Below are 25,261 nucleotides of genomic sequence, written 5' to 3' on the forward strand. Positions count from 1 at the left end.
GTGTGTGTGCGAGCGTGCACACCGGGCATGGGGATTCATCCTCACCAGATCCGCACTAACTCCCTTTGCAGACCTTAAAAGGCATCGGGCTACGCGGGGGAGTGCGAGCCCGGCTATCTCTTGACTGCTGGAGACGGGCTTATCTTTAACTGTATGTTTTCTTGTGTGTCCAAAGGCTCGGCGTGTATGGCACACTCAGCCCGGCGGCTGCATGCAGTTAGTTAGCTATCAGGCCTCCTCCCCCCCCGAGGTAATACCCTTGAGCCGGGGTGAATTCCTGGTGGGACTCAGTTTGCGGTTGACAGTGCTCTGCAGCTGCTGGAGATGGTGAGCAGAGGCCTTGGGCAGTTCTTTTTTAATTTTATTCTTTAAAATTAGAAACATCCAACCTTCGCATGTTCAAGCAGCGCTCACACCAAAATCTGCGCAGGGCACCAGCCTGCCCCGAGGCAAAAATGACCCGGAGCGACTTGGCCAGCAGCGGCCGGCAGCAACAGCAGCCCGTGTCCTTCGGCGATGCAACATGGAGCAGCAAGCCAGGGCTCCCCGTTGCAACCGCTGCCGAGCCCCAGGGGCCAAAACAGGCAGAGAGACATGAATTTAGATGTATTTAAGTGTAGGCTTTCTTCACCACGTGATTAAAATCAGCCTGCTGAGAGCTCAGCCTAAATGCCACCGCGTGCTTGAAGGTCTTCCCAAGGGTTGCCCAACTCAGACAACCACCGTGCCGCCTCTGGCTCTTGGCCGGGGCAGGTCACCCCGTGCCGCACGTTTCGACAGCACCAGACCACGAAATACGGGCTTGGGCCGACACGCGGCTGCGCTGGGCACCATCTCCCCCCCCAACCTCGAGCCCTCGGGCTTTTTCCAAAAACCCCTTGTTTCGAAACGCCTCACCCCCGCGGCGCCCGAGGGCCGGCACACCCGGGCCGGCGCGACGCAAAGCAAAGGAGACGTGGCGAGAGCAACYGGTCCAGTTCAGAACTCTTTAATACAAGCTTATATTGTTCGTGTTTTCTGATTCTCTGTTCTCCCAGCATCGGGGGACATCATTAACCCTCATATGTGTGTGAGCATGTGTATGAAGATATATACAAAATCACACAGTTAAATATTTAAGCATACAAGGTATTATATATTTATATAATATAGAACTTTAGGGTATAGGAATCAACAATGGCAAAATATTTCTGATGAATCTGACATAACTTTTCTTGAGTGAAACATGACCTGTTTTTGAAAGACCAGAGGAAGCTGTTGTTTCTTGAAAGGAAAAAAAAAAAAACCTGTATAAAGAAATTCTGTGAAAAATGACTAAAAAAAAAAAAAACCTCATGAACCAAAAAGGACAACTGTTAAAAACTGTATTGAAAAAAAAAAAATAAATTAGATGAACAATTGTGTAAATATAAATTAAAAAAGATGACAATCTTAATAAATAAGCTTTACTATTTACATCTTTATATATTGCTTGGAGACTTAAATTAGATCCGTTAAAAACAAACGAACGCAAAATAAAACCCAAAATCGGAGCAGCAAACGTACAGGCGTGAGGTACAGAATTAAGGGTTGAACTGTATTTTGCTTGTTTCTTTTTTTTTTTTTCTTTTCTCTTTTATACAGTAGACCAGTAGAATTCTTGTGAAAATAGATCCTCAGCACTTCATTGGATTATTGGTTGACGTGGCTTCCAAAAGGTGCCAAGAAAGATTCCATAATAATAATAATAATAACCATAATAATCATAATTATAACAATAATAAAAAGATACAATATGATACATAAATATGGAAGAGCAGTTGGTAATATGAATACATTTTTCTCTAGACGAGATCACAGTTTTATTTGTAAATATTACACTGATATATATATATAATATTACACATATAATATTATATATATATCATATATATATTTATATATATATTTATATATATAGTATGGCTCAATCCTGCTCCCAGTGAAGTCAACAACAACGACAACAAAAAACCCTGTTGACTTGGATGGGAGCAAAATTCAGCCTATCATCTGCAGACAGGTAAGTAATTACAGAGGCCGTACAATGCAAACTCCGCAATGGTTCCGATTCCCTCTTTAATTGCTGGTGAAATGTTTCATTAAAGCCCTGGTTCTTTGCACTCAGAAGATGGAAACTGGTGGCTGAATTGTGGCCTCACCAAATGAATGAAAAAAAAACCCAAAAGACCAAACCAAACCAAACCAGAATGGGAACCAAAGACAATTTTGACTCATTAGCTCCACGTCTCAATCTAACAACAGGACTAATAACACCAACAAGTAGCACCAAGACTCCTCATCTAACATGTGAAGCCAACTTAAGCTCTTGTTTCYGGCCTCAGAGGAAGCGATTATTTTTCTCAGTAAATCTTGGATCAGTAGATCAGGTGAAAAGGGGAAAATTCAGTTTGCCAAACTAAGACAGAAACAAAACCTTAAGCCCCACTTTGCTCCTGCTAAAATGACCAGGGGTTTTGAACACTGGTTCCTGGGGTGGCAGGAACAGTCCGCTACCAACTCCCTATTGCCCAGATCAGCTGTAGCTCCAAGGCAATATGTCCCAAGCCACCCAGATCTGCTCCTGCTTGGGTCTTGGTCATGCTCCCACTGAACCCAGTGGCTGAAGTCTTCTGGTGGGACTGGCCTCATCCCCCAGGGCTCCAGTGTGCACAACCCTCCAGGTCAAGTGGTGGCCGGGAATTTCCAAGGGGTCCCAAGAAGGTCAGAGGATGCTCTCCCAGCTCTGAAAGCCCCTTGGGCATCCCAGCCTCAGCAGACTTCACCCCATCCCCTCCTGTCTTCTAGCTTGGCCTCTAATGGAAACGACGGGCAGGAGTTCGGGAAGGGGACGGTTTGCACCCCCACTTCCCGCTAATGGAAATCACCTGTCTGATCGTATAGCAGCTTTCCCCTTCCCCTTCCCTCTCACTCCCAGGCTCTCGCTAGCTGTTCTGGATTCAGACTGTGCAGTGCTTCTGAGTGCAGTAATTAGAGCACAGTGAAATACTGGTTAAATGCGTATGTACAGTTGGATAATGTAAAAATAAGCACAAATACACACTTAAAAAAATAATCTGGAAAAAAAAAATAAACTCCCTCCCCCCACAAAACAACAATATACCAGGGGAAAAAACACCTTAGCCTTATTTCCTGGACTCATCACAAAGCACAAGGAAAACAAAACCAGACAATATGTTATAAAACCTCACGGTACTTCTAGGGAAATCTACACTTAAGTATCTAGCGCTCTACTCAGCTGGCAGAATCAGTGTTTTCCTTTCAAACACACAAAAATAGGCTTTGCTCTTTTTGTATTTGGATTATGTAGTTGTTTTTTTTCTCCATTTTTGCATTTTCATCTTTTCTTCCGCTCTGTAAAGCCTATCTTTTTTTTTCTCTCCACTTGAACCAGTTGCAGCAAGAAATTTGTTAGTTGTTGGGTTTTTTCCTCTCTTTTTTTTTTTTTTCCTTTTTTTTTTTCTTAAACACAGGTAGAAACCTAGAACAAACCGACAGTTACAACCAAGTGAAACCAAAACCGGAAGGGAGGTAGCTGGAACCCGACTCCAAAGAGTCCTCTGGTGCCATCCTCCTTTCTCAGCTTGGGGGAGACAGCGGAAGATGCAAGAAAAGCAAGAGGACACCAGCTCAGACCGTCTGCGAGAGGGTGGGGAGGGAGTGGGGTAGCAGCTGATAGGATTTTTCCCACCCTGTCACGCACCATTCACCGCTTTCTGCTCCAGCTTCCCTTCCGCTAGCCACTGGGACCACTGGTGCTGAGCAGCATTGCTCCCCTGAAACCAGTAGACTGGCTGATGGCTCCTGTGGGATGCAGCCTTGGCTCACAACATGTGACAGAGACACCGTTGGCACTAACGTGACCTGGATTTTATGAGCAGCTAAATTTCATCTGCATGAGCACCTCTCCTGCTCACCCAATTGCTTGATTTTACCCTATGCCACTGGCTTGGTGGGTGGAGGATGGTGGGTGATGTCCCACTCAACTCCCATACGGTCTGGTCCGATGTCCCTCAGTCCATGAGGGTCCTTCCTAGGGACTCCATCAGGCTATCAAGGCCCTTAGAGTGGTAGATGCTGAGTTGCCATCTGGCTGGCCTTCCCCCAGTACAGAGACTGGCCAGCAGTCCATGTCCTGCAGCTCCCCTCTCCTCACTGCCCTGGGAGCACAGCCCAGTGCCTGGTGAAACACGGAGGACAAGGTTGGGGGTCAGCTTTGCCTCAACGTAATCTTTTCCTGATGGAAAAATGCCATTGGGTTTAACGTGACTCAAAGCAGCACTTCCTTCTGCTCCCAGATCTGCCACCCCATTAGAGGAGATGGACAGTGTTGACACAGCAGTCAGCAAAAAAAAAAAAAAAATAGCAGCATGGAAAACCTGCCTGTGAGGAAGGGACTGCTGCGGTGAGCGGTCACCCCCGGGACTGCAGGGCTGAAGCTGAGACGTGAGGCTGTGCTGGGGAGAGGCTGCTGTCTCCCCCCACGGTTAGCCATCCCCCTGAGGTGAGAAAGACTCCAACTCTGCAAGCAGATGCTGGCCTGTCTGGGCAGAAGGAGCTCAGCTGGCTCTGAGCTCCCAGGAGCCCACAGCAGCAAGTTGCAATAATGCTTATACAGATCTGTCTCTCCTTGGTAATGTCCTAGGTGGGAAAAACAGACGGAAAATCTCCTCCATGCTAAAATGCATAACTGAGAAGGGGATTTTGCAAACTGAGCTGCCAGCAGGGTGCACACTGAAACTCTGTCAGACTCCTTGCTAGGGTGAAACCTAGGTGGGGTGGAGGGTGTAGATCATGCCAAGATGCCTTGGATATTGAGGACATCATGTATTGACAGTCTGAAAAGCATTTGTGGTTGAGAGCTCTTCTGGTAGGCTGGATGGCACATGAACAAAGTGCCAACACAAAAGGGGAGCTCAAAAGAACCAAAAGGGAGCCACCTTCTCACACTTACTTACTTTTGTTGTTAATTAGGTTCTTTTGGAGGGGCAAGAGGCAGAAGTGTAAGTTTTGCCCATAACCAATTTTCGCTAATGCTCCCTACACTGGAGGATGTTCAGTTGAGCTCCTTGGAAGGATCCACAAATGCATTGTGACCCCCTTTCCTCTACAGCCCCCCACAGAGTGGGGGCAGAGACATCTGCATTGCTCCTATGGCCAGGCCCACTCTGGGAAAAGCTAGGGGCTTCATAACCAGGAGCTCTTCACCTTCTTAGGACAACTACTTCTCCGGGCCTACAAATTTTAGTTTCTGAGATTCACCTCTGGTTTATTSCAATAGAGACAATGCCAATGGTGTGCGAGGCCCTTTCTCTTTGCAGAACAGCCTGGCTTCTTGCATCTGCAACTCCTCTGTCTATTTTCCACTTCTAGTTTTGCTACCCATTTTTACATTCACCTCTGTGAGCTAAATGATTCCTCTTATATTTCTGCCTTGCTTCAGTGCCTAAATATTCAATCAAGCAGGAGTAGGAAAGTTCTTTTCAACCTGTCTTTATCCAGTAGACTGTACAATTCAGGAGACTTCCAATGAACAGACAGAATTAACACTTGCAAGGACATTTTTTCAGATGTGTGCTCTTTTTTAGTGGGAGCCTGAAGCAGCAGGAGACAAGCCCAGGCCACACTGTAGAGATCTTTGGGATTTATGTGGAATGGGTTGTAGCAGCAGTGACAGCACTGGATGCACTGGGCATCTCAGTGACTCAACATGATGAACCCCAATGGTGAAATGAATCCCCATGGGACTGGCACAACCTGTGCCCCTCTGGGCTGCAACAGGAGGATGGAGCTATACAAAAGGGAAGTACAAGGGTTGCCTCAGCTAATACCATTCCTTCTGAAGGATTACAAGCAGCTAATCTCCTGGTCTRTCTAAGATGTCCAACACACAGGCCTAGCAGTTTAATACTGTCAAATATGGCCAAAATTTTAATACTGTCTCCAGAGGGCCTTTCTCCTTAGCAAAGTCTCCTTCTCCCTTTCCCCTCTTCTGAGAGAACAGAAATATGAAGCAGTTGTTAGATATATACCACCATAGAAGGGAAGTGGAGGAGGTTTAGAAAACCAGCTGGGTGGATGGAGGCCAGAAAGCAGATTCCTTTGGCTGGCTGGTGTCCTGTTTTCTTGCCCCAATGCTGAGGAAGAGACCAGAGGGTTTGAAAGGCAGGTTGTAGGTAAGCTTTAAGGCAGACTGTTTGGTTGCTTGGGGTTGTTTTCACCCTGTCCTGACACAGTAAGGAAACTAGTTGTATGGGACATAGCAGCAGGAGTAGCAGCAGCAGACATGCTCAAATGACAAGTGCGGGGGGGTGAGTTACCCTCTCTGTTCCTCAGAAGCAATATCATCCACATTCCTCAATGCCAGTCCTTAGGCTCTCCACTCCCTGGCTCCACCACAGGACCACCTGCCCATCTCAACACAAAAATGCCCCAGAAGCCCTCCAGTTTCCGGGCAGGCTACAGAGAGCTTTCTGTTTGCCTTTTGAGGGCAGGGGGAGAAGGAGGAGCTGTACAGAAAGGCCACTACAGTCTGCTGAGCTCCCTGGCTGGAAGTAGCATTCCTGTGAGGAGCAGATGCATCCCATGTTTCAAGCTAGCTGGGCATCTGGCAAGTCACTTGCCAAGAGGCACAGCCCTGCGGAGAACCCACCCCAACCTCAGTGCCTCGAGCATGAGATACCTTGGCATTCAGCATCAGAAAAGGCTCAGCTTGGAGTCCTCCAAGAGCACAGCCCCTTCCATGAATGGTCTAAGTTGTGAGTGCTGGAGGGGGGAAAGTGTTTTTGCATCGATCATAATCTCTCACTCTTTCTCTCTTTCCCTACTTACTTCTATAAATATGTGTACATAAATAGCTTGTTTCTCGCCTTAAATCTAAATACAAACTGTTCAGATTAGGTGGGCATAACATGCTGTTTTGATACATAAAAGTCTTCTTGACTCTTGGTTGTTTGTTTCTTGTCATCACTATTTAAGATATAGTTAATACATAAACCCCTACTTTGAGTTCTCCTTGGACAAAAATTAAAGGCAGACTGGTTGAATTCTAAGGGTCCCTGGTGCAGAAATGCCATCCAGTTGAGCAGCTAAATGTTAAAAACAATACCAAAAGGGATGCGGTGTCTCTCCTAGCCTGCCTTCAGCAGTGTGGCCTTCCTTTCCACGTTGCTTGGCATTACCCAAGACTGAAGCCACGGAGGTCTTTTTGATTGTGCTCTTGGGCGTTGGGGTCCCGGCAAGCACACTCTCCTTGTAGGTCACAGGACATAGGGAAGGGAGTAACCTGGGGAAGGAAATCAAAGACACAAAGACATGAAGGAGGGAACTCGCCTTACTATAGCACCCTGAAGAATAAATCAGATTGCTGGAGTGATATCTTCAGAGATCAACTGGAGTCTTCAGCTGCATTATTTCTTACAGTGATTTATTTTTATGCTGTGTTGGTACACTGAGACTTCAAATTAGCTACCTGTTCATAAGAGAGGTTGTGAAAAGTGTAGAGGAGCCTGTTCTGCTCATTCAGTTACCGGTCAACAGATCCTTTCTCAACAGCTCACATCAGACACATGAACATAGTTGTCTGAGGAGACATGGTCTTCTTTGGCAACCCTGGGGCTTTTTGCGGTAGTTACCACTATGCTTGGATCTCATGATGCTCCCAACCTCTTCTGAAAAACTATGCTTTCTGCAGTAGGACCCTATGGCTCAGGTGCTGCAAAAGTAAATGCTGTTGTGCCTAAGTCCATTTGTGCATTCAGTTTTGAATATCCTTAGTCTCAATTCCTTGGGTCAGGAACTGAATCAAACAAACACACTACCTAACAGATCAGTCGGACTACAGTCCAGCAGAAACACTACTCTAAATACCTGTTGTGTTTAACGTCAAGAGATCCAGCTAACGGGTACTGGGGAACAGTGAAGGAAACCAAGTGAGAGACTCGGCTATGTGCAGATAAAATCTGACCATGATCTCTCTACAGAAGCGTGGGAAGGAGCTGAAACAATAGCCTGCAGTGCCTGGCTAGCGGAAGTTGATTTTGGCCTATTGCATCACGGTATTTACATAAAGAAAAGGGGGTGGGGGTGGAAGAGTGTCTTGCTTGCCCCGAAGTGAATTCCCAAGAATTTCTCCCATCTGCACAAACTGAGCAAATGACCTCATTCCCCTCCTTTACACTCCTTCCAAAACAATGCCACAACCTGTTCAAATGTTCCCAGCGAGTGCTGCACGCACGCACTCGGTCCGCTTCACTTGGCTTTGCTGCCACATGTTTGCTCTCTCTTTCATAAACACTTTTCTCCAGGCCAAGAAGCCTGCGTCTGTCTAGTCCCTATGATGTATCATCAACAGCACATCTAGAAATGTGGACCAAGCACTGTTTATGAACACATAGCTGCCATTTCCACCTAGACCTTCCATACGTGTGCCTGCATGTCCATCTATAGCATGCCTTTCTACTGACACACACAAGAACGGGATGGAGGGGGCGTTTATCTTTATTTCACAACTGGGGAGCCTAAGGCAGGGACACGCTGACAGTCAGAGACATTAAATAGCCAAAGCTCATCACCAAATTGGGTTTAGAGAGCCTCCTCCCATTACTTTTGACTATATTCCCAGAAGACCTGACCCTCCAGGTAAAACAGGGTGATGGCTCTTCATCAAGCCACAGCCTTGGTGACTTATGAGCTAAATAACCAACCAGTGAATAATCTGGATCTACATTTGTGCAAATGTGGAGGCTGCAAAGGGGATATTCCAAGAAGTTAGAAACAAATCTATTCAAATAACTGGAAGCTAAAATAAAGTTTTAGAAATTGCAGAAAACAATGAGTTTAAGGCTCACTTGATCCACCCTAACCCAGCCAAAGTAGGACTGTCCCTTATCACAGTATTATGAATATTCTTAGATAGGAAAATGGAGTCTGTAAACAAGGGGGTTTGGGGAGAAGGCTTGGAAGGTATTGTTTAATGATAGAATTGAAATACTGGAGAGAAAAAACATTTTGATAGATGAAAGAAATGGACTTTTTTTGTTCAATGCAGAAGGAGCATTTTGGTTTAGATTACTTGGTACAGTTCAGGTTTGACCTTTCTCTCCAGGATATAAGAACAAAATAAGCAATTTTACAGCAAAAGTTATGTCTTGAAATAAAATGTGTTCAAGTGAGCTCCTTTAGAAAATACCAAAACAAAACATTTCAATACATCTGTGGTTTTCCCGCACACTCTCCACTTTTATTCTTCATCCTAAATTATTCAGTTCAAACTCAATTTGGCAATAGGTTTGATCAAAAAAATCCTCCCTGTAGTACAATGAAGCTACCAGCTAGGGATCCTGATTCTTTCATTTGCCTTCATCAAGCTTCTTCCTCTCCCTGGCCTAAATTTGTCTGTAACAATCTAACAAAGGCACGTAAGTGACCCCTATATTCAAAGGAGAGAGACAGTCTCACAGAGAAGGTGAATACATACCTTGCAGGGAACATAGGACAACCACACACCAAACTCAGGCACTACAGTAAAGTGCCTAAAATTAGCCATGACTATTCTACTGCTCTTTGTCTCTGCTACACTCCAAGCGCGAGTGGGATAATGTTACTTCTTGCTGGTATGGAGATGCCATAAATGCAAACATATCAGCTGTGAGAACCTCAGAGCCAAGAGTGAAAGCCCTGCATGACAGTGTCTCCAAACCACCAGCTCTCATTCCCCTAACCTACTGTGCAGGCTATGCTGAAATTGTGACCTTAGAAACCCAGACTGGCATAAATTTGATATTGCCTTGGAGTGTTTTGCCTTCGTCACTCCTTCTCCTCTCACTTCTCCTTATTAAGCCCTCATTTTCCCCTTTCCTTTCTTAGAAATCATTGTAAGTGCGTGCTCAGCCCCTGAGCAACCTGAAGAAAAGGTGGGCATAAGAGAATAGATCGCCACTACAATGCAGCAAATTTCTGTGGGGACAGAGCCACTAGAGAAGAAATATCTTCCCATGTGTTGGCCACAAGAAAACCTCTGGTGTCCTAGTTAATAGAGGTTCTGGACAGAAAAAAAAGCAGCAGCCTATCCATGGCAGTGCCGTGGCCCTGACAGGAGAGAGCTCCACGAGTCAGCGGCTGTCACAGCAGTGGGTAGTGGAATAGCCTGACTGTAAGAGGGTTTCTTCCTGATCAGATTAGCCTTATTCGCTTCATATGCCTTTAAGATTTTTGTATGCAATTTATTTAGTACTATTGTCCAAATGCTTTGTCTTAGGGCAGTGAGTTCCAGAGATTAATTTTCTGTTGTGTGACAAGGCAAAGATTTCTATGGGTGATGAGCACATCCACAGTCAAATTAGACAAGATAAAATTTTATAAACACTCAGCAGTAATACAGGGTTTCCACTTTAAATAACAGCTATAACAAATGTACATTTGAGATCCCCAGGACCTGACCTCCACCTGTATTTAGGGACTCTAACCAGTACAGAGCATCTATTTGAATTGTCAAAAGTACCTAACTCAGAGAAACCTTAAAAGAGCTGGTCCTATAATCCTTAGAACAAGGCCTGTCTTTTGTCTTGGGCTTGTACAGTGGTAGCCCTACGGAGTACGGAGTCATGAATAAAGAATATTATTAGAAATATTATTAGAATAAAAATTAGACTATTACTAGAAATAATAATAAATACCGAACATTTTTCTGAGTGATGGCCCATTTAGGTGTGGAGCCCAGAGATGATACATACTCCAAGATTAACCACTTCTTCTCTTTTTAAATAGGTCTGTGAAAGTCCAAATCATTAACAGAATATGCTCTGCACTGAAATTTCCAGATACACCCACTGTAAAATATATATTAAAGAATCAGCTCTTCTTTCTTCCACCTGCCAAGATCTGCGTTTCCCCTACATCTTCCATTGTGAAAAACATGGCTTATATCTAGTTGTGCAGGCAGAAAAAGAAAAAGCTAAAAATTAAACTTAGGGCAGGGCTCAGCTGTTTGGGGAAACAGAAGGATATTGTCTCCGCAGACTACCTAAAATAGGCTGAGAAAGGCAGAACCAAAGAACACAGCGATACCTGCCTACGCACAGACACCCCTACACACACACATCTACATCCTGGAGATGAACCAGAAACCAAGTCACAGCCTGGGACAACACAGCACTTGGGAAATGTGGATCACACCTCAGCCATACCAGACCACAGACCTATTTTTAAGATGAACACCCCAGAGAGGTACAGCTTAAAGAAGTSTATTACTCTCAGGCATACGCTGTACGGCACTCCCTGCCCTGAGTTTAAAGGGGCAATTGCACTAGGCATGGACTTATGGGTTGGGTGGGAGGCTGAGAAGGAAGGTCTGGACTGTTCCTGCTCTCTTAGTACAACCCAGTGAATTTCTCCCGGAGCTCTGGCCACATTACTCCAGGTGCTGGGCCACCATGGTGGCACAGACTGCATCGGTGGCATAACTACCAACACAAACACCTGGTGTGTCACACACAGGAGGTCTGAGCCACCTCTGACTTGACCAACTCGCTACTCATGCAGTGCAGTGTATGAACCCATATTCCTATCCATGACAAAGATGTGAGAGCCCCAAGCATCCTCTCCCATGTCATATGGTGAGACCACGGAAAAAATCAAGCTCCCACTTGGAAACAGGGAGGCATTTGGTCTTGAAGGCATGCTCCAGGCTATGGGAACTAGGACAGCGATACAACAGACTGAGGCAGAACTAGGATCCAGGTCATGAAATGACTCAGAGGCCACGACTCCTCATTACAAGACACCTATCTAAAGAGAGAGCAAGAGACTGGTGATATCCAGAGACAGACCCCTGGGAACTGCTGTGAAAGGCTGGGCTGTAGGAAACTGGTGGCAACGTTGACAGGAGAAATCCCAGACGGGTACAGGGAGGGATGGGAAAACAGTCATGCAAAGGGTTGGATCTCATCCCTCGCATACTTGTGTTAGKTTGACCTAACTGTAACTCCCATTTGGCGGCACATTTGCTGCTGGTTCACAGCAGCACCAGTGCAAGCAGAATCGGGCCCAGGGGGAAGGGCACGGCTTGGAGGAAGGGGGGAAGTGGGGGAGGAGGGGTGCAAAGTGTTGGGAAATAGCCAGTTGTTAGATTTCAGCTGAAGTGTTTGCGAAATCTCCCAGACAACTGGAAATATGAAGAACCCGCTGCAGACAGACCCTCTGCGGGCGAACGCACTGTGTCAAGATAAGCACGGCAGGCTGCGCTGAGTGTCTCAGGCCCTCGCCTCCCGAGACCCTCGCAGTTCAAACACCAGGGAGTATTTTGTTCCCTGACAAGGCCCTTGTGGGACAAAATGCATCTTGTAAGGTTCTTCCCAGTGGTTTTTGGCATTTAGGTCACAGGAGCTGTTCTGAGATAACAAAACATGAAAGAGCCCCCTTTTAACTCTTTGGGCTGGTATGCAGGGTTCACAGCACACCTAGGTCACTGCCTTAGAGGCTCTGGGAAAAGCTACAAGGAAGCTCCTAGACATTCCCATTTCAGTCCAATACATATGGTTTTGAAAGCTTGAATTTTTTCATTTGCAATGTCATAAACTGGGCATTCCCCCACTGAAGTCAGCAGGCCTGGACACGGTCCCTCATACGCTAGTGCAGTAAGGTGTAGCTCAACTAAAGTCAACAGGCCTGACGCTTCTTGCTCTCAGTTGGGTATAAATCAGGAGCCACTCCACCAAAATCAGTGGAACCACGATGGCACGAAGCCAGCAGGGATCCCAGGGAAAGCCCCGCCGCAGCCCGCCTGCGTCGGGAGCTCAGCGCCGCATCCCCGCATCCCCGCCTGCACGCTGAGCTCTGACAACCAAGGGGCTGAGCTGAGCGAGGGAGCCCGTTTGCCAAACCACACAGAGCGCGAAAGCAAGCAGAGCTCAGTTGCTCAGCAATCAGCTGCGCTTCCTATCCTTGTGCTACTGATTGTGCAAACATGAATGTAATTAGTCTAAATAATCACCAAAGATTTAATAGCAGACAGACCACCCAGAGGCCAAATAGCTGGCGGTGTAGCAGGGAAGGTTTGTTCGCTGGTTTTTGTAACACTTGCTAATGAAGTGAGGTCGGATAGCTAAGCAAACACCCTCCACTAGCACTTCCCCTGGGAAGGCTGTGTGTTGTGGGAAGCCCCATGTCCCTCGAAGCCAAGAATGTTCTCTCAGGATAGGCAACATGTGCTACTACCATCACTGCTTTTAATTTATCACTGCCTGGAAAGTCTCCCCGAGCTGTTGTGAAACCAGCTCTGAGCCCCAAAATAAGCTCCCATCCCAACCAACCATGACTGAAAATGCTCCTCACATGGCAAACAGCTAGCCACTCACACTGTGATCAAAAAATCATGGGTAAGTGAGCTCACCCAAATGCCTGGGTGAAACAGCATGCTTGGAGCATGCATTAACACTGAGCCACTTCCAAAYGCATGAAGCAACACTTCTTATTGTGCCCTTCCTTCCTCCGTGCTCACCCACCATTCATTGTATCTCTCCAGCTAATTATAGAGCTGACAAACACACCCAGCTGGGGACGTTCAAGTTGTTCAGAGTAGCATCATGTCAGGAACATCAATTCTTCTGGATAAGCATAATTTCCTCAGCCAGGGTGGTCAGTTAGGCTGCTAATTGTGTGAACTGCCTTAAAACCATGTTCTGCCAACAGAGCAAGACCTGAAATTCCCCAGGCCAGGTCTGTGTTGCAGAGAGAGCTGGGAGAAGGCAGATATTTCTCCAAAATAATGAGAGATGGTTATTTCTCTTTTCTTATGGATCAAACTGCAGTGGACCCCCTTTCTGGGGAGACAGGGACAGTCTTTGGAAATCCTTGCTGGAGCCAGCAGCAGTCCGTCAGTTCAAAGCTCCTTTCTTTAGGCCTTGAATTCTAGACCTTAAAGTCTCTGAAGAGGTTTTGATAAGTTGCATATCTTTTAGATAAGCAAAGCTTTGGATGAATCCCACACGGTTCTCTATCTACCACAAGGCCTCATTTGTTTTCCGCTGAGGCACTTGCTGTTTTTCCTCTCCAAGGTGTTGGACAGAAATGTCAAGAGGCTGAAGGGGCAGCATTTTAGATGGGCATTTTTACCAGGATGATTTTTCTTTTTTTCTAAGTACTACAGGGCTGGGGCAAAACCTGAGTGATAAAACTGAATGAGACAGGTTTTCCTCACGGAGGCAATAGGTTTACTCCTTACATGATGAAAAGGAAAGAGAGAGTTAAGAGAGATGAGAGTTTGGCCTTCTGAATGGTTTAGGTTGGGGAATTTTAAAACAGCAGATTCTGCAGACTTAAATTTGCTTGGACAAGTTGCAGGGACCAGACTGCAGGATCTTCTACTAAGCAAATCTAGTTTGATTCTAGTGTGGAACAAAGTACACAAGCAGAGCCTAAAGAGAAATAGTTCTGATTTCTGTGAGGCCTTTCTAGACAGCCTTGTCTAGAAAGGGGAAACTTGCAGAAAGGAAGGGAAAGAGAAAAGGAGTGAAGGAGAACAGAGATTGGTGAGAAGATTTCCTGAAACTAATAGGAAAGAAGTAGCAATAAACACTCTCCTTGGGGCATCACACACCCCAGGAATTCCTCGCAGACAGCCGCCAGCCTAGAGACAGCCAGTTATTCCCAGGTTATTTATTTTTCTCACTTTAACAATGTCATGTATTTAATGTTTTAAAAAACAGTATCTTCTTTTATCTGCTGCAGGATACAAAGCATGAAGCAGCTTCCTAGAGCAGCCAGGCGGAAGCGAGCTGGCAACCTGTGCTGGGTCAGGAGGATGCAAAGATTAAAAGGAGATGGGATTTTGTTTTGTCCTTCACGGAAGACTTTATCCCCTCCAGACACACAACAGAAGCCTTCTCTCCCTTGGAGGCTTGGATGGCAGTGGCCTTCCCACCTCTCAGAGCTGCTCCTGGGCCATGCGCAGGGCAAGCTGCAAGGCAGCGCAGCCCCCTCCCTTTCCCCCTAAATGCAAACTGTGCTGCCCTTACACTGTTCCCCAACGCGGCCAAATGTGCTCGTGGCTGCCCCGTCGGCAGCGAGGGGTTGGGTCCGACAGGGGCTGCAAGACGTGGGGTCTCTGCTTCCTTTGGTGGCCCTTGTCTCTGAGCCAGCCCCAGGTTCTCGCCTGCTGCACTGGGACACTGATCAATTAACGCACGACAAAGAACTACGCTGATGAATGCCTCTTTTTCCCACTTGCTGACCGCGATTGCCTCAAATTTATGCACAGAATATGTCTGAATTTATTCACTGCCATTCGTAGCATTCAAAGAAGGTCTTTAATGATTTCTTTTAAGCTCTCTGGAATTGTGAATAGTCCAGGGCAAATACTCATTATTTCCTATCTAAGCAGCAGCGCTGATGAGTCTGTGATTGGTCAGATAAGTCACACAGCTCCGCTCCTCTCTCAGTGCAGAAATGCACAAGGTCATTCGCTGCTAACGCTCATCTGCGAAGGTAAAATGTGGTCTAAGTGAATGCTGTACGCCACTCAGAAAGGCTCCTGCGCATTTTCAGGCCAGTAAAACAGGAGTGTGCAAAATCTTATATTAAGTCAGGGGGTGAATAGCGGTTGAATCTTTAAAGTGAATATTGGTTGAATCTTTTATTTGCACGCAGACTGGTTCACAGCACTGTGTGCGGCTGGAAGTGCTTTTGCAAGGGTAGTGGGAATGCAGTGAAACTTAAGCCTTGACAGTTTGTGGACATTAAAGATCTGAAGGCAGCTCTTACTTGACTGTTAACTCCTGAATCTTCAAATGATACAATGTTAATCTCCAGTCCTTTCCTAAAATAATGTGCGGAGTTGCTATGTTCTGTTAAATGTGAACCATGTGTCACCTCAGCAATGGCTGCAACGGTGAAAAGATGATAAATCTAAAGCTTGTAAAATGTCCTGTGACACTATGGGAGAAAAACAGGTGTTGCCTAAATGTTAGACATTTATGGGTAAACTTGCAGGGGCTTTAAAAGACTGAYACATCTGCCACATAGTGTGTAACTCTGAAGGAGAAGGAGCAACGCAGTTTCTTTCATGTGTCTCGCTCTTTCTACAACCGTATGAAAACACATCCTCATCTGGTATTGGAATTAACAGAGCTGGACTTGCCCCTCCTTATGTCTCCTCCAGGTTTTTGGCTTTTACACCCAATGTGTATTTTAAAACTGTGCCTTTTTAAGTAGGTGGCAAATTGCGCTGGAAGGATTTGGTATGCGGAGCATTTTTATTCGGCTCCCTTTTCTCTCACCTTTCATTGTTTTTCCCTTTGGAATATCTCCTTTAACATTCCACTCATAAAGCTCTTCAAAGGCAGGACTATATATTTGAAGAGCTACGCCTCCAATCTGTTCTCCAGCCCAAGGCCTCAGACAGGAAAACAACTTGCCGGGCCGAGCGCCTGTGTCCCCGCGGCCGAGCGCCCGAATCGCGGCGGTGGCGGCAGGTGCCTGCGAGCCGGCGGCCGCCCCTTTGAGCTGCGGCGGAGACGCTGCCGGCCTCGCAGGGCCCCTTCCCTCCGCAGCTTTTACATCGCGCCCCGGCCGCTGGGTTATTGTTCCCCCCTTTACCCTATAAATTTAATAAACCGGGAATTAGCCCTCTCGCTTTCGACTTTGGAGGTCGAAGGATAAAGCGATTTTCTCGCTCCCACCGAGTGCGTCGTTCGGCGCACGGGTTGTTGTTGTTGCGTTTTCGGAGAGAAATGAAAGCCRAATGTGTAGCAAGGAACAATCTGCTCCGCGCTTCAGTCCTCACAAACTGGGCGATCTCTAAGATGGGGCTTGCAAAAGCACAAGCTAGGGGAGGTCTAGTTCCCCCAGTCACAGCAATAAGGTTTCCAAGGAAGTCAATGGAAGTAGATTTACCTCCAAAAAGCTTGGAAACCTGCCCCTCCATGGGTGAAATGCAATAGATGTGGGACCAGCTGCCTCCCTCTGAACCATTTGCATCRGGCTGTTTTAGCAGAGACCAGTACCTGACCGGGCTACAAAACACGTTCCCCCTCTTGGGTGGCCACTTCATTTCTGGGTGGCAGCAAAGCTGCAGATATTTTGAGCGTGACTAGTCTTGCTGGTAAGCATTCATGACTATGCGTGGTCTGGTGAAGCTCTTACTCTCTCAACTCCCTGCCCAGCAATAAATTCTGCTCCCAAACCTTAATCCTATCYCTCTCCCCAACAATTCAGCACCCACATCCCTCGTGTCTGAGTCCTGTCTCCACTCTGACAATACCGTCCTCACGCCTGTTGTGCCCTTAACTCCTGTCCTGATGGGGCCGGTTTTGGTCAGTCCCCTCCCAGCCATCTCACTTCTATTCCTTTGGCGCCTCTTGGGATATTTCATCCCCTGCTCTCCAGCCTGGAGGCAGTCAGATAAAGTTTCCTTTCTTGCTTTTTGAAGGCTGCGTGTTGTAGAAGGAAAAGGACGAAGCCATGCTGAGCTACCAGGCACTTCCAGCTCTGCCTTCACCCCTTCCAGCCAGCCCCCGCTGCCTGTGGGCCTGAGAGGAGAGCGAGCAAACTGAGCCAGCCCCTTGCAGCAGCCTTTGGGCTGCTCTTCCCAAGGAGGTGGCAAAATGGGAAAATCAGCCAGAGGTGGGAATCTCTTTTTGGAGATGATACTAAAAATGAGCCGCTGTCTGACCCTGCTCATCTTTGGAGTGGCTATTTCTGGATCTACATTGCATTACAACAGGGAACACTTTATGGGCTGTCCACGCCATACTCCACGCTTGGGGAACGCAGACGTTCATCTGCTACTGCTTCCCTTCCAGCATGCAGTTCACAGGAATCATTGTAAAACAAACACAGTAACATGGAGGTAAATTGTTTCCAAAAAGGCAGAGTTAGGAAAGCTGCCTCCTCCCCCATATCCCACACAGTGAAGAAATTAACTTCTTCCACTTGCCAAGACATGTCTACTTCCCTACCCCAGTGTTCCTGGATGAGCCAGAGAAAGCCCACAGCACAGTACTGGTAAGAGATACTTGGCTAAACCAAGGAAACGAAACCTTTAGCAAAAGCTGTCTGAGAAAGGACTGTCTGCCAGCAAGAGGTCTTCAATCCTTCAGCTGCACTAGAAAGAAAGTTCTTCCTTACATGGGTGAGATGGACAATCTTTTCATATGCTAAGTCCAAGCTTCCTCTGCCTATTCTCAAGTTCTGTTAATTATTAGCTTATCAGATACTTAGCATAGCTTGATTTTCTGATCTACACCCAAATCTTGAGGACAAGGCAAAAATCTTACACATCAGAGGCTAAAATTTTCTCTCCTGGGTTCAGGAGGCAAGTTCAAAATCTACCCTGGGTAGAAATATATGAAATATTGCACTGCTTCAAGCTGCAAGCTCCAGCGCTCCAGTATCCTGATGCTGTAGTATCTCTAACGCTGGCCAGAAATGAGTGTTAAAAGAAGAATACAAAAACTGGTGATGTGTAGAGAGAGCCTTCCCTTGGTATACCTCCCAGTCTCAAGCAGTCAATGGTTTAAGCATTCCTGAGCCAGAAATTGCATCCAGATCACTGTGTTTAATAGCCACTGATGGACCCAGCCTCCATGAATGTGCTCTTTTKGATTTCAAATACATTTTTGGTCTCATTACTCTGTGGCAATGAATTCTATTATTCAAATACACTTTGTCTGAATAAGCATTTTCTTTCAATTGTTTGCAACCTGTTCCAGGTAATTTTCATTTTACCCCCTTGTTGCTCTATGATAAGAAACAGTGGATTTTATTTCCCTAAGCATCTTCCCTGCATTAAATAATGATTTTGTAAATGTCTACCACTACCCGGGTCCATTATCTCTTTTGCAAATCCTGATCTCTATGGTGTCTCTTTGCACAGAAGATATTCCATATCTCCAATCAGCTCTGCTGTCCTCTGCACCCCTGCATGACCTACCATATCCTTTGGGAGACGGGATGGTGAGAAAGGCACGCACACGTGGGCACACATGGATCTAAGTACAGATTTACAGTGATGCTTTTGTTTTGCTCTCTTTTCTTTTCCTATTGATTCTTAACCTTCAGTTTCCCTTTTTGAGCACTGAGGACAGGCAAATATACTCTTCTCAGAGTTTCTGTGCAGTTCTCTTGAGCACTAGGTGCAGCACTGATGACTAGCAGCTCTTCTGAGGAACATGCACCAGGGTTTTGGAGGGAGCCAGCCTTTGTCTACAGAGCACCTAGGGCACTATTTGCAATAAGAATGAACGCTTCTCACTACTGTGTTTAAGGCCCTGCTTTGCACAGGTATAAGGCAGGTTAAGATGAGAAATGCACAAAACTAACAAAAGAGAACCTTAAAATGAACCAAGAACTCAGTGCCCACAGTGAGCTGATGCCCGTTGCTCTTGATGCTTTTGCACAGACTGAAGATCCTTCTGAGACCTTGGATCCCCTGTTCTAGTAAAAATAAAATTTGCCAAGGCACAAAGCAGCACCCACTAAGGAATTCACAGGGAAAAGGGGAACAGGCACACATACCTTTTTGGTCTTGACTGTTGAGGCACAGCAGTCTCCACCATCATAGTTGCAGAAGGCTCGGTTGTTGATGGAGTCACAGTAGTTGTCTCCCATGAAAGGCTAAAAAATCAAAGAGCAGAAAAAGGCTGAGGACATGGACATGGATAAAATCCATGCTACAAAGTCAGAAGGAAAAGATGAAGCCTTGAAGGAGCCATACAGTTTGTAATGTTACCAATTGCTTCGAAAAGCAAGAGATAATTATTCTCTTCTTCTTTCAAAGCAGACAGAAAAAAAAGGATAGAGGAAGGGAAATGATCCCTTGTCCGCTTTTTACATCCCACATATGATGCCTCAGGAATATTGATTTGATTAGGCCCAGAGACAGCATCAAGGCACCTAAAAAAGTGGCACTTTTGCCAATTTTAAGTTGACCTTCAGAAACAATGTGAGACAAGAAGATTAGGTATAGCAGCAAAACTGGCTTGCTTTTAATAGCTGCATTTCCCACTGCAGTTCTCCGAACCATGCAACAAGCATCAGCAATGAGGGTACACAACATATGAAGAAGAGAAATGGAAGTGCTCTCAGCCTGGCACAAAGAGCACATGCTCTCATTCTCAGACAAGCAGTGACTGTGCATGACCCTGCTGATGACACACAATCTCCTGTGCTCCACAGCTCAGAGGTGGGATAACGGCAATTACTCAGAGTGACGTTGTGGAGAGCTATTAAGTAAAAATCATAAATCACCTTGAAAAACAAAATGTGATCACTAGTCTATGTACTGCATAAGACCTGAATAATAATAATGACTCTGAAGAAAAAGACTTCCAGCTTGCCACAAATTGAGTTTTTGTTGAAGTCTGGTTTGCCATTACATGTTGGAGACTTCTTGGTCAGTGAGTCATTCTTGGAAGTCAAAACTCCACCTGATGCTAAGAAGGGCCCGTGCCAGGTATGAGAAACCCAGGCAGCAGAAAAACGGATGCTGAGAAAAGAACACAGTCATCTCTCCTTAACGCCTCTTACACTCACAGGCTCATGGGACCATTCCCATTTTATCTGTTCTTTGAAAATTCATTTGTTGAAAAAGCCATGCCAGGTTCCTACAAGAAGCCATCTTTGCAGAATGAGCTGGGAGGCTCATGGAGGTTTCCTGGGAGGATTTTACACTAACTAACTGCAGTACCAGAGATTTCCTGATGATAGATACATCCAGAACCATTAATGAGAACTCTGGCATACTTTACCCAGAAAGAGCCATGGCCATGCTCATCAATATTGAAATGGACCCTGTAGAGTGGTGCAGCTGCAGGCTTTCACTGCTAATGTTTTGCAGATTTAAATATTTCTGTGAGGGTATAGGAAATCAAGGAAATAATGACAATATCAGACCAGAGCAGGACTACCAGAAAGTGACTGACTAATTGAAATTCACTTTTTTAGTTACATGCAAATACTATAAATGATGACAAGGAAATCAGAATTGTAGGGTGAGGTTCTTATCCTTGTAAAATGGCTTAACTCCATTACTTACATAGAAATAGACTGATTTAAATAGGCAAAGGCTCTGACTTGCAAAGACCCTTCCAATGTAATTAACAATTAAATGATTTATAAACAGAAGGATAAATAAATATTTTTATGCCAACCTGGTCATCTTCAAAAATGTAAACCTTGCTTAACCTCCCAAGACATTTGGATAGGCTTCTTCATGTTTCCCTTGTATTGACTGGCTGTGCCTGCTTGTCAAGAAGGGTTTTCATTTAATTTTCCATCCCTATATCTCTACCATACACCTATGAACACTGGAAAACTACTAACAGGAACTTGTGGAAGAACATGCCTTTCACTTCCACTGACACAAATCAGGTAAGTCAATTCTTTGGAGGAAAAGAACAAGGCAGATGACAGATATTCTAATTTGGTACCAAAATCCTCATCTGGAATACCTTGGAGGCCTGGCTGTTGAGGGTGAGATTAGTAGAGGTCTTCATGCATAACTTAGTGGTCTTAAGGGTTTGGAGGAGCCTTGCTTTCTCCACTGACTAGACAGGTAGTCCAGGGGGGACTAGTTTGCTAATGAAATACCTAAGATAACTGCCTGGAAGTATGTATCTGACTCATAAACCTCTATTCCTGCCACTAGGGAGCGACAAAAAATCACATTGCAGCAGCCTGGGTTGCCACTGTAAATGCCAAGAGTAAAATAATGCCCTGCTTAGAGTCTTCTATTTAGGGAACCCTTCCTAATGCTAAGGATATTAATACATTAGGAACTGTATCAGCTTAATGGCATAGTATTATTGACCTACTGGTTTATTATTCCCTGTTTCCATAGCTGTGAAAAAGGCTTGGTGAAGACTGAAATCTTCTGAAATCTTAATGCCAGAGAACAAGCTCTGGCCCATTCTTGAATACTGGAAGCATCATGATCTAAAAATGATGCTAGAGGCCATTATCAATTGTCTGGCAAAGCCTTCCAAGATGATAGATTGCGATGCAGTGACACTGCTGAATGAATGATGAAAAGAAGAAAGTTTCTATTGATGCAGAGGGATCTGGCAATTAACAATGATGGAAGGAAAGAAAATGCTGAGAAAAAGCATGTCAGTAATAATGGCTTCTGGTAAATTATTACATCATTGCAAAGTTTGCCTTAGTAACAACTGTCCTTAAACAGCAGGAGAATGGATACCCAATGGTGCATCAGCACCTGAATGGCATTTCTTAATGGTCCCTGGATGTTATTTTAGCTCTCTTTGGAGAATAGGGGCGCCTAGCCAGCCTGCATGAATGTAATGTGTGAGATGGCTTATGACATTCAAAGCACTGACAGCAGAATGCTTTTCATTTAGGGAACAACTAGACAGAAACTATTACATTGTTGGAGAGTTATTACCCTCTTGGGCCCAACATTTGTATGCGAAGGAAACCTGTCTTTCACTTTAAGACAATTCGCACCACACAGCAATGTGGTCTAGTATTTTGTGTCAGATTTAGGAGTTCTGTGCCATGTTCTGCCACTCTGGGCAAATAACTTCAATGTGCTTGTAAAATTGGGTTACTGAGTGCTGAGAGTGTAATAGGTGCTGCAGAAAGTCATGAGATCTGGGTTCAAAACACAGCTTTTCCACAGCCTGTCCATGTAATCAAAGCATCCATCTACTCTTCTGAGTTTCCCCATTTCTAAAAKGGGCATGAAGCTCCCCAGCCTTAGAGGTGAGACGAGGATTAACTTGTTGATGGGGATGAGATAGTCAAGTGTTGGCATGATGGAAATTGAATGAGCGCCACGACCCAGAAAGATGTGCTCCAGGCCTGCTTAGGCACTGAAAACATTTTAAGAGTTCTCAAACTTTTTGGAGATTGTTGCCAGCAGAAATATCATCCTTAAAAATAATTACTTACTGTAAATAACACTTAAGACTGTAGAAATGTTATCACTAYTGAAAAGCAACTACATGTTTCTGATGTTTTTTTCTAGGCTAGACGGTGGTGCATGGTGGAGGGATAGGTGATTTGCTCACTGTCCGGCTGTACTCTCCACCCAGTGGTATCATTCTGCTTCTGACTTTCCCAAAATTTATCTGCCCACAAAAGCCTAGCTGTCCTTGGAAAGAATTGTTCCTCTAATAAGATATCAAAATCAACGCAAACAACTGATGGCTTTTGCAACTTCCCAGGAATTCCCAAATCCTGAGAAATGCTGAAGAAAGTATACCAATTTTGCTGAACAACTTAGTCATTCAACTCCCGTAAGAGTCCTCAGCCTAGGAAAATCACCCAATTTCACTGTTGGGTGTCAGAATTGATGCAGGAAATCATAGTTTAAATGATAGGCTAGTTAGGGCAAAACCCTATTTGCCCCCACTTGAAAAAACAGCATTTTTAACTACTGTGACTGCAGTGATTGTTATCATAATATCTAGGAGAGCAAGCATGGACCATCTCCGTGAATGGTAATGCTCACCTCACAGCCTTTGACACAATGAATCAGAGAAGGGTGTGGGTACCACTTGAGTCCCGCCGTGCAGACAACGCTCTAGAGGGGAAGAGAAAGAAAACTAGGTTAAGACAAAGAAATCAGTGTACAGAAAGCCAGCGTGCTGGCTTCTATGGCTCTCCTGTACTTAACCAATGAAGTTCAGTTCCTAACACCTCTTGTGTTCTCAGGACCTGGCTGTCCTCCAGGTATTTACAAGAAGTGTTGGACTTGACACTTGCAATAACAGAACATTTGAGATTAAAATAATATTTAAGGTTCTCCTAAAATGTCATGTCCAATATTTCACTCATGGTGGGGGAACGTGGCAGGGAAAAGCAAAGGCAGAGGTCCACTGTCTAGCCCTTGAGCATGGGGGAAACATTTTAGGAATTCATTTAGGGATTTTTTTGGTGCTGCAAAGCACTGCTCTGTTTCATGATCCATCATACCCACGCTTCTTGAAGACAGAAGAAGCTAAAGATGAACCTTTAGATACATTTTTGTGCCAACCTGCAGATTTTAAATAGAAGAACCTTCCCTACACTCCTTCAAAGCAATCCCCCAAAAGGACAGCATTTTCTGTTACATTATTTGAATTTTATAATAACTTCTGTAGCAAATATGCTTACAGATATTCCATGGGAAAAAATTTGGAGTGCCCAGTTATGAGCAAAAATGAGATACCAGCCTGCTCAGTGATGACATATCCAGCGCAGTCATTGTTTGACCATAGACATGGAAACTTAGATTTTAAGAGTGGACAAAAAGTTTGGCCGGTCAGTGGAGAAGGTGCTTCAATTCCATCGATGTCTAGGTAAAGGGACTCCCATCCATTTGCCGTGACATCCAACACAACTTTCATTTTGGGTTATCTTCCACAGACAGAACACAATGGCCAGTTGGACAAGACGAACCTGTGGGCGCTTGCCAAAGGACTGGGGTAGGGGTTGAATGGAGGCCTGGGGGAGGAAGGGATTAATGTTTGGGAAGACCTGATGCACAAGCCATCCCTGCCCCTGTTTATTTGAGGGCTAATTTAATCCATCTGCAGGGGAACCTCAACATGTTTTTACAGTTTCTGTCATTTGAGGCTTACCTGGCTTGTGCTAGAAAAAGGACTTTTATACTATCTGACTTGGGCTGTTTATCTTTCCGATGCTCTCGGATTTTCCACTATTAGTCAAGCCCGGCTTGCCCCACCTGCCTTGCAACAGGGCCCGTCTGTGTGAGAGGAGAAGAGGCCGGGGGACGAGGGGGAGGAGGATGTTGTTTATCCCCCGAGAGGGAAGCTGCAAGGTGCAGGGGCCCCGCGGTGTCAAACATTCCCCCAGTGCGCTCTTGACAGACAGCTGGAGATTTCCAGGCTGTTGCCTGCCACAAATGGCAAGTTATTTTTTTCCCTCTTCTGTTTATTGCACTTCAGAGGGAAAAGAAAGGAAACTTTTCTAAGTTTCAAAATAAACAAAGCCAGTCAACAGACCAGCAAAGGCGAGAGTAAAGGAACCCATTCAAGAGCATTTGAACCCAAGACTTAAACCAAAGGAGGAAAAAAACTCAGGCTTTTCCCTCCCATGCCCAAGCCCAGCCAGACAATAAGGAGAGAAAGTGCATTGCTGAAGAGTCTCTCATGTTCCCCTGGTAAAGAGCATCAATATTTATAAAACAGCTTCATATATGTGAATACACGTGAGAGTTTGGACCTAACAAAAGGAGCCAGATAGCCCTGAAAAGGCAATGACAGAA

At 45.3% G+C, this 25,261-nt stretch overlaps 1 protein-coding gene across 1 annotated transcript in view; it reads right to left on the reverse strand.

The window, feature by feature from the left end:
- Positions 1-6,524: 6,524 nt before the first annotated feature.
- The window catches only part of PAPPA (pappalysin 1), a 183,868-nt gene continuing 165,131 nt past the window's right edge, over positions 6,525-25,261 (reverse strand). Inside the window, exons 20-22 of the mRNA XM_026059708.1 lie at positions 23,504-23,575; positions 19,549-19,647; positions 6,525-7,321 (exon numbers count right to left, since the gene is read on the reverse strand). Of these exons, the coding sequence (XP_025915493.1) occupies positions 7,214-7,321; positions 19,549-19,647; positions 23,504-23,575 (279 nt within the window). The 3' untranslated portion in view covers positions 6,525-7,213. The remainder of the gene's footprint in view (positions 7,322-19,548; positions 19,648-23,503; positions 23,576-25,261) is intronic.

This window comes from Apteryx rowi, unplaced genomic scaffold, assembly GCF_003343035.1.
Source record: "Apteryx rowi isolate R43461 unplaced genomic scaffold, aptRow1 scaffold_16, whole genome shotgun sequence".
NCBI classification, from domain to species: domain Eukaryota; kingdom Metazoa; phylum Chordata; class Aves; order Apterygiformes; family Apterygidae; genus Apteryx; species Apteryx rowi.